The sequence below is a fragment of the Anabas testudineus genome, chromosome 9 (assembly GCF_900324465.2).
Source record: "Anabas testudineus chromosome 9, fAnaTes1.2, whole genome shotgun sequence".
Lineage (NCBI taxonomy): Eukaryota > Metazoa > Chordata > Actinopteri > Anabantiformes > Anabantidae > Anabas > Anabas testudineus.
In genome coordinates, this window is record NC_046618.1 from 16,525,150 (window position 1) to 16,539,540 (window position 14,391).

The following is a 14,391-nucleotide window of genomic DNA, read 5'->3' on the forward strand; positions in this document are numbered from 1 at the left end:
TTCCTGGAACCCTAGAGTTGATGGACGACCACTGTGCCAACACTGCTGTGCACATTTAAATTAAATTCCAAAAGATAAAGTTAATTACAGTCATTAAAATCATTTCTTTGATTTATCTCACATTATCTTCTTGCTACATCAAATTTCTAAGTTACCCCTAATTTCTTTTTCCTCGGCATTTCAAGTGAGTCGGCCTTAGTGTGTTACACAATCTGTCCAAGTCTTTCCTGCACCATATTTAACAGCTGATGAGGGTTGTGAAATGAAGGGGAGGGACTGAACCCTGCAGGAAGCTTGAAGGCAGAGCCACATTTCATTGAAGTCACTGGTGTCTGTTGCCTGATTTTGTCTCTCTCACTTTGTGGTGAGTGAAGCCTGCTCGTCTCGCACTGCTGAGGATCTGACAGCAAAAAACTGCACTGAACTGCCACTAACCCCGACACGAGGAAGCGGAGGATGCTGTAGAGGGCTGGAAGGTTTCAGAAGTTCGTTTTAAGATAAGGTGCAAGCTGTGGCTGATCATTTTTGACGATGTTGCCGGGGCTTCCTCCTAGAGCAAATCCGTTTTGTGCCCTGGACTGGAAATACTGGCGTTGAGAAAAAAGTTGTTGTGTGTTGAACTGTGCTTGAAGGACCCAGTGACCATGAATAATCAGTCGATGACAGGGAGGACCATGGTCCCCACCATTCCGTCAATCATGTTCATTTTCGGGGTGGTTGGGAATCTCATCGCCATCGTGGTTCTCTGTAAAACTCGGAAGGAACAGAAAGAAACCACGTTTTACACGCTGGTGTGCGGGCTGGCGGTCACAGACCTGCTGGGCACCCTGTTGGCCAGTCCGGTCACCATCGCTATATATGTGAAAGGATCCTGGCCCGGAGAGGACCCCCTGTGCCAGTACTTTGGATTCACCATGCTTTTCTTCTCTCTGGCGGGACTCAGTATCATCTGTGCCATGTCTGTGGAGAGGTACATCGCTATAAACCATGCCTACTTCTACAATGACTATGTGAACCAAAAACTTGCAGGTCTGACTCTTCTTGGGATCTACATCACCAACGTGTTCTTTTGCGCGCTGCCGATTATGGGCTTCGGACAGGTGAAGAAACAATACCCGCAAACCTGGTGTTTTTTAGAGTGGAGGAGCAACAAGACCAGTGATGCCGCCTACTCCTACATGTATGCGGGGTTCAGCTCTCTTCTTATTCTCGCTACTGTCATTTGTAACGTCCTTGTGTGCGGGGCTTTGATCCGGATGCACCGGCGCTTCGTGCGCAGGATGTCCGTGGGAACCGATCTGGGGCGCAGCGTGGACCCGCGGAGGAGAGGACGCAGCTTCAGGCGTCTGGCCGCTGCGGAGATTCAGATGGTTATTCTGCTCATAGGCACGTCGGCAGTGGTCCTCATCTGCTCGATCCCGCTTGTGGTGAGTTTGCTTGTGCTAACCGTTACGCACGTTTTACGCACGGATTAAACATAGGGAGGTTTTTGTGTGTGGCGCTACTTAGTCACGCAGTTAGATCCAGATTTAATTGATGGATGAATATATAACTAAAGACAAACATATTTCTATTATTGTTCCCCTTCAGTGGTGTCGCCCTCTCCACTATCCATTTCGCACAAACGTGTTTGTTTTTATACACGGAACAATCTGAAATACAAGTGGATGATTGGAGAGGAAAGTTTGATTTGGATTAGATTTCTTTTTCCTCCCTGTTCTTTCTCCTGGCTGCTCTGGTCGGCTCATATTTTTGTTAGTGGCTTTCTCAGTCTTTCTAACAAACACATGCACTGCGCACTTAAACCCAATGTAAAGCATTCCTATTCTTTTTAATCATCTACTCACACAGTATTGTTATTTGATTTGCAGGCTCAGGTGTTTTTGAACCAGCTTTATAAGACTCCAGTGGAACTGCGGTTGGACAAAAACCCAGACCTTCGAGCTATACGCTTTGCCTCCTTCAACCCTATCCTTGACCCCTGGATCTACATCCTACTCCGAAAGGCGGTTCTCCTGAAGGTCATTGAGAAAATCAAGTGTTTGTTTTGTAAAATAGGAGCAAGAAGGCAACAAAGACAGCGAAACTCTAATAACTATAATTCCACTGATGCCCATCAGCTCTCCTCCATCATCTCTAACCGGGACTCTATGCAAGAAGTTACCAGCAGCTCCCAGACATTCCTCTATCTACCAGAGGGAATAGACGTGTACACTGGAAGCTGTCATAAGGCAGACAGAAGATCTGGCTCCCAATCTTCACTGGCCAGAAACTCACGAGCCTCTTATTCATGCGAGCAGGACAATGTTGAAGCTCAGATTCAAGAAGAGACAAATATAATTAGGGACCTTGCGGCTTTGCCCTGCCCAAAAGATCCAGGACTTCAGGTGTCGTTGAGCACTGAGACGGTGGAGGAAAAATCCATCTGACTTAACTTTGAACAAGCAGAACATTTCCGGGACGCTTTGAGGTGGATTGTCCACTGTATTACGTCTCCATGTGAACTTTTAAACCCCTACAAAATAGGGTGCAGGCACATAAACATAATGAATTATTCTGTGGGTGAAGTCAGGCACACGCACCGAGAAAGAAAAGAAACAGAGAAAAGTGCAGTGAACTGTATTTTTTTGTGTTTTCTGTTTCAGCACGCAGCTACCTCACGTGATGACTATCTCTGACAGCATAGCATATTATCGTTTTCTTACAGGGAATGACCCACATATACATGACCCGGCGCCAGAGGTGAAAATATCCCAGTTTCAGCCACAGTGGAAACCTTTGCTTTAAAGTAGATGAGGCCAGTACTTTAGAATAGTCAGAAGAGTCACATACTAGTGGCAAACTGTATAACATATTCTGTTAGTTTCATGGCCATTGTACAGTGCAGTATTATTATTAGTTGGACACCAACGCTTTTATCCCTCTATCTTGCAAGACACACAAACATGTCATCTCAAATTATAAAAAAACATTGTTTTCAAATCAGGGTACAAAGATTCCCGTGCCATAGATGTTAACTTAACCAATTTTAATCTGACTGAAGGGACGAACAATGTGGTATAAATTAATAGACAGTGGTTGCTGCATGTGGATTAAGGTGAAGATATTTCAACACAGCTGTCACCTCGAGAAAACTGATAAATGTTATATTGTTTCTAAAAAAAATTATTCTTCTCTAGGAGAAGGTTTTTAGTTAATAAATCACAATTCTAAAAGAAGTATTTCTGCACAAACTGTGTAGATTAATAGTTCATTCATGCTTCTGAATTGTTATCTTCTAACACTAACATAAAAAAAATCAAGTCAACAGTCAACAGAGCCAAAGATGTTCAGTTTATCATGAAATAGTGAAAAAAGAAAACTTTAGTTGTTTAGGTTTTGCAGTTTTTTTTTGTGTGTGTGACCCTGTTTAACTTTATTTTTCCAGTGACAAACTTTGGATTTTTAATGTCACTTGACACCTTCTGCTCCAGACTTACCACTATATAATAGACTGAACTTTTGAACTCCTGCTTGCTTGAACCTTTCTAGTCAAATGAGCTTTACGTCTTTGGTGTGAGCAGCTCCGAAGAACAGTCTGCCTCTTTTTCCCTGTTATTAAAGCAACTCCAGAGTGGTGTTTACCGTAATGGATTACATTCTTGCCTTTCTTCATTCTTATGTTGTTAATTTTACACCAGCTACTTCATGTGCTAACATGCTGAAAATGCCTTCATGGTTTTACAGTATCATTGTATGCTGCCTAAACTTGACAAACAAGTGGCGTATGAAACAAGGCTATTTTTTGACCTAGTTTTCAAATGATGCACTTTATTTTTATTTTTGTGCATATTGTAATGCTGAATGAAATCTGTGGACATATTTGTAGTAGCTCAGCACAGTTTTTTCTGCTTTTGTATCACTTACTGTATCTGTAAACATTTGTGCCAAACTCAGTATTAATAACTGATAACTACTGTGGGTTCAGGAATACAAATGTTATATGCTGTCAACATAAACAGGCAGTTCATAACAACTTTCTCACATTGACTTTTTTCTTGCTAAGGTTAGACAAGATCATCGAATGACCCCATTAGCGCAGACAAATGGCCCTGAGAAGTACAGCCTTCCACTTTTCCAAAGTTTATAGACAAATAAACTGAGGTAAGACTTTTGTAAGCCTCTGGACCTTGGTAATGTGTCAAATATCTAATGCCAGACACACAAAGAAACAGAGACTATTAGTATTAGTCTGATGGGAAGAAAAATCAGGGTCTCAGGAAATAGACCTGGCCGAGGGAGCTCCCCTCTTGAAACAATAAACACAATCTAAGGCTCCAATTTATTAAAATTAAGCTTAAACAAGCAAGACACAGTGGCTTAGACAAACACAGTGCAGAGATGCCTAAGAAGCAGAGTGTCACAGTATCCAGACTCTGGGAACAACACGCATTAATTCAATTAAACTGTGAAAAATGGGATTTTTACCGTAGCGAGACGCTGTGATGCGTACAACAAGCCTTCCACCTCTTGGCAATTCGATCCTCTTCGCTCTAACCAGAGGCTGCCAAAGTTAATTAAATAGAGAAATGGACAATGAGGATTGGATTCCATCTGTATAGACAGGTATATGTACACATTCTGTTTAAATGAGCCTTAATGAGGCTTCTCTCATCCCAGGCAGGTTGAACCTAATTCAATTTCAGCACTAAATGAGAAATATATTTTAAGATATATATTAAGTTTAATGGTGTCCTGTTGCAAACCTGTGAAGCTGCTTTAGATTAGCAGGGTCCTTCGGTGAGGCTCTGCACTCTGTCACCTCCGTGCTCATTGATAAACAGCAGAGGACATTCGCTGCCTCCCACATCTGCTGTCAGGCCACATTGAGAAGGACACCAAACAATTCTAGAAATTTCCCAGAAACAAAGCAGAAGCTAATAAATGTCCTGTAGTCATACAGGACATATTTCCTCTGAAATATGATCCTCTTTGGCCATGTTTCCACAATCCCTGTGGACTGTGATCCCCACAGGGATTCATAAACGTTTCATGAGGATGTTACAAGAAGGGTGCTAAAATTAAGTTGCTCAAACCATTAAGAGAACACCTATTAGTCACAGTATAACACAATGTCAGTCAAATGTCCTTTAGTTCACAGATGAGAGCAGAGTCACCCTGAGCATATGTCTGTCTGAGTCTGGAGATGCTTTGGTGAACATTATGCTGCCTGTGGCATGATCAAGCTTGACTGGTTTGGTGGTGGGTCAGTGATGGTCTGGGTCTGGGATGCTTGAAAAAAACTGTGCAGACCTGAATGCTGTGAGGTACTGGGATTAAATCCTCACAGTGATTGTGAGACCTCACGCTGGTGCAGTGGACCCTGAGTCACATTACGAGTTCCTGTGATGAAATGTATGCAACTTGGATTTCACTTTGATTTTCACATCAGTAAAAACTTACAGTGTAAAGGATTTAAAATTGTTGAGCAGTGTAGCATAAGGTGCATGCTTTGAACTATTAACATCACTTAAACAGCTGGCACTGAGTTGTGATTATTTTTCTCCGTCTCTGTGCTCTCAGTGTCACTGTTTACACAAGGACAGGATTGAGCTTCTCACTCACGGAGTCACACACAGGACGCAGCCAAGAGAAATGTACTTTTACTCAACTAGTCAACTCAACCTGATGATGACAGTGTTTGTTGAGCCATGCACTATATGCAAATAAAATCTGCCAGTAATACAGACAGTTCCCTACAATTTATCAAACACCTGTTGAACAAGCAGAACGTGTTACAGACCTACAGTAATCACATCATCATTTTCTTTCCATGTGAAATATTTTTATCCTTAAAACGGGGTCATGCTTCTCTGTTAGTGTGAAGATCAGCCTTATTTTCCATAACTTTCTCAGAACAATAAATCCGTGTTTGCTCAGTGTATGTATGTCAAAGGTCCAGTCACCCAAAACTTTTTTATAGTTTTAAAAAAAAGTGCTGAGAAATTTGTTGTGCCCACCCACCCACAGTTTTAACTGGGACTATTTCTTGGAGAGTAGCTCCACTGAAAACTATTTGCAGTGAGGTCTTGTGGATTATCTCAAACAACAGCAGCACTATTTCTGGAAAGAGTTTAAATGCTGCAAGCAACACAAACCAAATCCCATTCACTCCTATTGTATTAAGGAGACGCTGCACTGAATGTACACAGGAAGATCAGTTTCCTTTTCAGTGAAAAATGTTTTCTGCGCCTCTGTTGGGAGCGTTGTAAAGTCTGTTATCTGAGTTATCTTGACTTGAGACTAATAAAATCATGACTTTACCAGATTTAAGTGCAAATGTATTGATTAATATTATTGTAGGAGCCCAGTTGTGTGTTCAGTCTGGTAGCAGACGGCAGCGTGAACAGCTTGAGGGTTGGAATTAGTTCACCTTCTGACTCTCTTAAATCCCACACAAATATACAGTATGCAGATCAACTTATTTCAAAGGTCTTAAAGCAGAATTATGTACACCAGCATGTTCCCATGAAATCATCAACTAATTAGTAACTTTGATCTCCACTGTTATATAAAACCCATGCAGATAGGAAAAACTTAACCACACGAGATGACCTGTCAGACAACAAGCCAATCACACACAGACATGGGTTTTCAAATAAACATATTGTTCATCCTTCGGCGTATTTATGAATGTTTTTCTGTTTGTTTTGAAGTGGGAAGTAGTTCTGCTTTACATTTTTAACAAAATAAAAGCCTTATTGATCCTCTAACCTCTGAATAGATTATAAAAGAAAGTAAGTTTCCAATGTAGGTAGTCACATACTGTATCAGCATCACCTGCTGACTATGCTTGCATGTGCATGTGTCATTCCACGTGTGTGTGGGTGTATTCACAAGGGTCACATTACTTTTTTTTATTTTACATCTTCCAGTCCACACTGTTGGTTTCCATTTCACTTTGTCCATAATATCCATAAATATCCAAATCCTATCAGTCAGATGTCCCAGTATTTTTTATTGCTTGTTCAAACTACATCTTTCTGAGGAACTGGGGTGCAGGGGTCAAAATGAAACAACAACACCAAATGTCCATAAAACATCTGGCATTTGCTGTGCATCTCCCACGCTTTGGTTTCAAATGTAATCAGTGATCTCAATCATATGTCATCCTCTTATATTTATAAAAGAGAAAAAGCAACAAGAAATCCACCAAACAAAACGATGTTAAAAAATGTTACTAATGGTTAATAGATACGTTTATCAAGCCCGAGAGGTAAAGTTTAGTACAATATTGAATTTTTAGTTATTTTTGGAACTACAAGTTCTTGATTTCAGACATATATAAAAGTAAATCAGAAAATGCCAAAATCATTTGTCTGAAAATGTTATGTTAAAACTACTACTACTGCTACTACTACTACTACTAATAATAATAATAATAATAATAACAGACTTCCCCTATTGTTCGCTGGCTGTCCATGCTGTCTCAATAAATTGTAGAGGAAGATGTCTGGTCCGCACTAAACAATAACGTTACAGTCGTTTTTGTCTTGATACTGCTCAGTATTACTGCACAGTATTACGGTTCAGAACTACTTCTCAAACAATATTTACTTACAGTTATTTTCTGATTGATAGGAGCATGGGCGTTAGCAGACAGTAGGCAGGCCTATTTTTGTTGTAGAGTAACACACAGACCAACTGTCTGCATTATAACGTAATTCATGAGCCATAATAAAAAACAAAACAATATCTCTGGTACATATTTCTAGTTCCTTTCCTGATTCCTCCTACACCCCAAGGCACAGTTGTATCTATTTGTTGAAATGTATTACCACTAACAGTAACACCTGGCTGCTCCACAGTTGAACCACTGCACCAATGTTGTGTATCTACTTCTGGAACAGAATCTGGAAGTTCCAGATTCATTTTGACCCCGTTGACTCTGAATCAGTATGTGAAATAGATTAAAGGTCGACACAAGTGCAATGCCTTCTTGAGGTGTGACAAAGGGAGCTGTAGCGCATTTTTATAAATTTTGACATGGTGAGAGAAGCAGAAAAAAAGTTCAGGTCGCTTCAAGCTGAGAAAGAGAGAGTCCAAAAGTCACCACCTGTTGTAAATCTCATAATGCAAACATATAGCAAAGCAGGCTTATAAATAATGAAACCTTGTTGACTGAAGTCACTGTGACCTAACTGGACAAGAAAAACAGTTTTAATCTCTGTTCTTGTTGTTAAAATGAAATGTTGATGCAGCACAAATAGGTGAAGCAAACACAATTGATCACTGAAAGATGTCACAGCGGCCATCACACCAGGAGACGCAGTTTAAAGTTGTTTTTGTCTGATCCAAGCACAAAGTGTGTGGTGAATAGTTTAACCACTCAGTTTCGGGTCCGCTGAGGTGTTCCAACAGAAAGTCATGTGTCCACACATACTGGAAGCCAGCAGCGTTTCCCAGCTCGCACTGCTGTCACTGCCAACTCTGCTCTGCACTCAGTGATTGTTGGAGCACTCACTGCTTTTTGTCTTACCGTCACCTAACACCAGTATGTTTCTCCTTCAATTCTCAAATAATAGTTTCCCCTTTGCAATCACCTATAAGGTGACTCACCTCTTCTCCTCATCATTAAGTATTTATTCAGAACAGGTTAATTTGACCACAGAGCCTCTCTGCAGACTGAAGGCCGAGCTGCTGATCTGCCCGGATATCAGATTCCCATATCTCACTTTTGAGACGTCACTTGTCTAAAAAATACTGCTGTTTAACAATGTTGATAACTTTAACGCTCTTCATGTACTGATTTGTTTTAAGATTTCAGCACCCCATAACTCTCCCTACTACAGCACATTATGTGACGATTGCATCACACCAATTCATAAATCCCCCACTATATGCGCAGGAAAGCACAAACCATCGGCTCTTCGAAAACATATTCTATGCTAAAAATGTTAGCGTAGAATATATGTCCATGCATATGCACTGTCAGTATGACTGATACCGCTTTTGCAAATATCATTTAGCATCATTGTCGAGCATTATATAAATAGTCTCTATCTGCCTCTAGACCAATGGCGCTCGTGGGAACTTCTGGTGAAAGGTACAGTATACAAGAGAAATGTGATTAAGTGGAGGGGTCATACAGCAACAGGCTATAAGTCAGCTAAATGATGTCAACCTGAAATGGTTTATGAAACCACTGATTTCAAAAGGGCAGTAAAGTAGTGAGAACAGCGTGGTTTTCAGTCTCTGTCGAGCAAGTGACAGTGTTTTCCAAACAGTGACTGTTAACATGCTGTTAATCATTATAAAAGTGTACTGCATGTGTGTTTTTGCATTTCTGTGTGTCCACATAAGGATTGCCCGTGCAGCTTGGATTTCTCACGTGTGAGTCTTGAGTTCAGTTTCGTGCCCCTCACCAAAATCAATGAGACGCCGTCCTCGTTTCTACTGCGCGGACCGTGGCCACTAATTGTCGATGGCGTGGATAAACATGAATGTAAGTGTTTTACCAGCGTCTGGTACTTGCACACACACTATATCAGATGTCGCCTTAAGTGCACTTTCAGCAGGCAAAACAGCAGCAAAGACGTCACAACGTGAAGGAGCACACACGCCAAACATATATTTTCCAAATAATTTCCCTATAAGGTAAAGTGGAGCTTCCTAGAAATACAGAAATGAATTCCATACTTCAAAGTGTCCCAAACTGACAGCACTTTTTTTGTCACCTTTCCAATTTATCCCAGTTGAAGGCCTACTGATTCCTGCACGAGCTGTGTATAGTCTGCAAGATACACAGAATGACTCACGTGCACTAGACTACTTCTCTGCTGTAAAATGACAGCAAAGAAGTCCACAAATAGGTCAACTTGAGTACACCCTGTCAGATCTGAACTGCTTTCTTTTTCTTTTCAGTTTTCAAGTTCTTTATTTAAACTAACTCCTGTGGAAAGAAGTTGCTGAAGTGGAAAAGTAGGAACCAGTAGTGCTAACTACTTATATAGAGTTTTTAGGAACTGAGAAATCAAACAAAACAGTATAAATCAATCCAGTCTGCATGAATTTCCTAGAGTTGTCCTAATAAACATGGACTTTACATGATTAAGTTTAAACACTCACACAGAATTTTTCTTAAATAAACAGTTGCTGTTCCAGCTGTAAGATGCTTGGGCTGCTTGCGTGAATATATATTGCTGTGCACAAACCCTTTTTTTCCACGAATACAGAACAAAGTAACAGGTGGTAAGCATGACTCAAAGAGCCAAAGTAGTTGCACTTACGTGAAATTGGTTAAGTTAAAGTTAAAGTAATCGTCTAAACGTTAACAATAGTTTGAACTGTAAAATGCTACGTGCAATACTTGCACACAGTGGGTTAACAGTCTTCAAACATATGGAGATACTGAACATATGTTATTGTTGTCTAACATTCCCCGTACACCCACATAAATGTGTTCAGCTTAGTCTGGCAGTATAGTACTTTTGTCAAGATAGGGCTGGAAATACGCGAAAACGGGTGAAACAGGTTATAAAACCTGTCACGTGGACCCTCATGGAAACTCTAAATTGAGTTTGAACAAAAACAACATAATGGGCAAACTGTGTAGGGGCTTCAATTTAAATACACTCAATGAATGTTGTCAATTAGGATGGACCTGTAATGGACTGGATCAGTGAATTCATTAAACCAAATACATGCTGCTAGTTGTTCAAGACAACATCAGGCAAGGAGGCAAATGCGTCAGTAGCTGCATTAAAGTTAGAAAAGCTGTCTTTTGACCAGGACATTGCAAGTTTGTTCCCCAGAACAGGAAACCATCTGAAAAAGAATCTCATCTGCTCCACATTGCCACTAATAGTCTGTTATTTCTGAAAAAGAGATGATTCTTAGCAGAATCTGTAATTTTGGGGTCACACTTACTGTGTCACCTGTTGGCTACACTATGAACACTAGTCATGACCTGTGTCTGCATTGCATAACCACTGCAGAAACAAGTGACTGTGAGAAGAGACAAACCACCTTGGCCTTGTCAAATAAATCAGTGTTTAGGTTTCACCACAATCTGATCCCATTGTAATAACATAATTTGACCACAATCATAGACTCTGAGACTCTTGGCCGAGCGACATGACAGCCTCTATGTTCATCACGTATCCTGCTGCAAAAGTCTATTTCCTATTCATTTCCTTCTGTGCATCCTGCATGAACTGTCAGACCCTCCAGTGCGTTTGTTTTGAGAGTCTTCGCAGAGTGTCCTCCTTCTGGCCGGGATTGAAAATAAACATTTGTAGCTTTGGGAAACCAATTAAGCTTATGATCTAAAAGCTATGAAAGGAGCTGAAGACATCAGATACAGGAGACATTTCACTTCATTTCATCACTTCTTTTTATCTGTATCTGTAAAAATCAGGGTCAGTCAGTTCATTTTAAAGAGCTGATAATGAATCAGGGCGTTGTGGATAGTTCTGAAATCACCACAAATCCATGTGTAGTGTACAACCCTCCCAGAAAGTTGGGCTCCAGAGTAAAATGTACATTAGCAGAGAATGCAAAGAACATTTCAAATCTATATGTAATTAAAAAAGGGTAAAAAAAATTAAAAAAGGCAACATATTAAATGCTGAAATTGATGTTGGGATGGGGGTAACAAAAAACTTAAAAAGAAAAAAAAGAACTTTAAATTCATGTTAGACATCGTAGACACTGCATTGTCTAGGCTAAAGTCGAGACAGATTATCTGGTTTGTTATGAGTGCATAGTTCAGCAGCCAGCATTTGTAATGGGGGAGGGCTGCATTAGTGCTCACGACATGTAACAGCATGTGTGCTGTCTTCACAGACGCCATAGCTGCTCAGAAACTTGTACGGACGTTGGAGCTGGATGTGCTGCCATCTAGACAACACATCGTTAGGAAAAGCCTTGCTTAATACAGCAAGACGAAGTCAAACCAAATGGTGCAGAGGTGGAAAGTAACTAAGAAAACTATAAAATAAAAGTAGCCTCATAGATATCCTATATGCAAAATCTGAAAAATCATTTAAGAAACAGCTTCAGACTCTCTTGTTTATTCTTTGTTTCTGAAAAGAAATATTTCCAATAATTAATTGGAGCACGGAAGACTAACTTACTTGCTATCAGAGCCTATTTTATAGTTTTTAACGGCACCTCCTCTGAGAAACTTACAGGCATTTTTATTTTTAATGGTACCCCTTATTGCAACTATTATCATGATTTGTTATTGTTCCTATGGACAAAATTAAACTAAATAAACACTTTGTTGAAAAATTGATTTGTAATCTTGCTTTTCTGTTTGATTTATATCTAATAGTTTGCTGCAGTAAGTGGCACCAGGTGTTATGATGCTACGTTCACACTATTTGTTTACATTACTTTAATTTATACATAATTTGACTTATTTTCCATCTCTGCTCTTGTCATATTCCTTGATTGTGTTGTTTGTTATGATATTAGTTGCCTCCCTTTCCCCTTGTTGTTTGCATTTTGTAGCTTGTGCAGTAAAGTTGTTTACTGCTTTTAGTTTCTTAAATAATTAAAGATGAGAGGTGCTACACAAATAATGTTCATTCTAATTCTTGTTATATTACCTGTCTACATGTGGGCAGTAGGTAAGTTAGCAGGCAACCACTTTAGCTGGTTTTTTGAAAACAGATAGGGCCAGCATACATTAACCTTCAGTACAGACACATAATGTGCACAGACTCAGTCGTACTGGGACTGGTATTGATTTTCTAGTCATAACTTCTAGATGACTGCAGTGAAACAAAGAGGGAGGAACAAATATGAGGACAGCAGAACAGTCTGCTGCTTCCACAGTAGGATCCAGTGAGCATCCCAACAACGACAGCGGGTTCACTGATGAGATGACCTTTGGGATTCAAACTCTTTGAATCTACCTTCAAAGAAACTACAGATAAATGCTGCGTCTGAAGTCCAGTATCTGGCCCCTGTGGACATGTACACCCATGACTATGCCTATCTGCTCCTCTGTAATCCAAAGCTCTTTCTTTTCTCTAGAGGAATATGAAGGGACAGTGCTGGTTTACTGCAGCAAGTTATCAGGAAAAGTATCTTGAAATACGTGATGGAGCTCCTATTCCTGGAAGTGTTGCTGACATGAATGTTAAAATGTGGGAGCAGTTGTCTTGTCTTGTCTTGAGAATATCACACAAACTGATCATTAATCACTTTATTACAGTGTGATAACTAAACAGCAACTTCTAGTGCCAACTGTATTATGGCACTAACAGTGAAATCAGATTCATATGACACATAATTATTACTTAGTATTACTACTACTATAACACTTTCCGCTTGTAAATAAGGTTGTAATCATAAATTACAGCATAACTCTGGTAATAAAACACCATACGTGGCCAAACTGACCACTCATAGGTGCAAACATTAACAACAGAGGTGACCTCTCCCCAGTTTGGATGAATCAGTTGTATTGTAGAGTGAGGGAAAGGCTGAAGGGGAGGAAGGGTGAGGGACTCAGAAGGAGGAAGATGAGGACAAGGAAAAGGAGGAAGAGGGAGAGCATCCAGGGATTCATTTTGGCCGAACACATCATGCCAGGCAAAATGTGTGCTCTGCAGCCAAAGAAAACATTACAGAAAGCGGAGACAAAAACACTTGGCCAGACAGAAAATGAATGGGATGAAGCCTTTATTACCACTGTTATTGTTATGGTTATGCAGGAGACAGTAGTAACTATTGCCATATTTTATTCCAATATGTTCTGTAAAGATGTGTATGTTTCAGTCAGTATCTTGTTTAATACGTAAAACATTATGAAACATTTTTATAATGTGTATAACTCGTTTATATTGCATTGGCTTTTTGCAGTTTCTTTCTTATTTGTTGTTTTGTTTATGACGTTTTAAAGATCTAAGAAATATACAGTATGTTGTGATATCCAATGTGTAAAAACTGAAGAAAAATAGGCTGCAGAACATTTGATAAAACTGTTATATGTGATATGAATGATGTGAACAGTGTTCATCCTCTACATTAGTTGTGTGTTATGCTGCAAAAAGAACACATTTAATCCAAATACAGGGTAATGTGTCTCCCTCTGCTGGCTGTAAAAAAACATTTGCCCATAGAAAACAACTGAGGTGATTTTCTTCCAAGCCCCCAACTATGGTAAATGGCCTAGCTGGTAGTTCAACCTGATAATAATGTTCTTTCACGGAGTAAGTACAAAGTTTAGTTGAGGCTACCCTAAACAAGCTGGCATGTAAAGGCCTGTTAACAGGTAGCTTAAAACTGCAAACATCCTTGTAGCTTAGGGATGAGTCAAGAGTGGATCTAACACGTAGGTGAGTTTTAATTTCTCTTATAGAAAAGAAAAACAACACAATGGCTTTAGAAAATACTTAA

General features: G+C 39.9%; 1 protein-coding gene across 1 annotated transcript; it reads left to right on the top strand.

Annotated features, from left to right (window-relative positions):
* Window positions 1-336: 336 nt before the first annotated feature.
* On the top strand, window positions 337-4,413 carry ptger4a (prostaglandin E receptor 4 (subtype EP4) a). Its single transcript, XM_026344300.1, has 2 exons — window positions 337-1,427; window positions 1,872-4,413. The coding sequence occupies exons 1-2, from the start codon at window positions 645-647 to the stop codon at window positions 2,427-2,429; spliced, it is 1,341 nt and encodes a 446-aa protein (XP_026200085.1). The 5' UTR covers window positions 337-644; the 3' UTR covers window positions 2,430-4,413.
* Window positions 4,414-14,391: the final 9,978 nt, after the last annotated feature.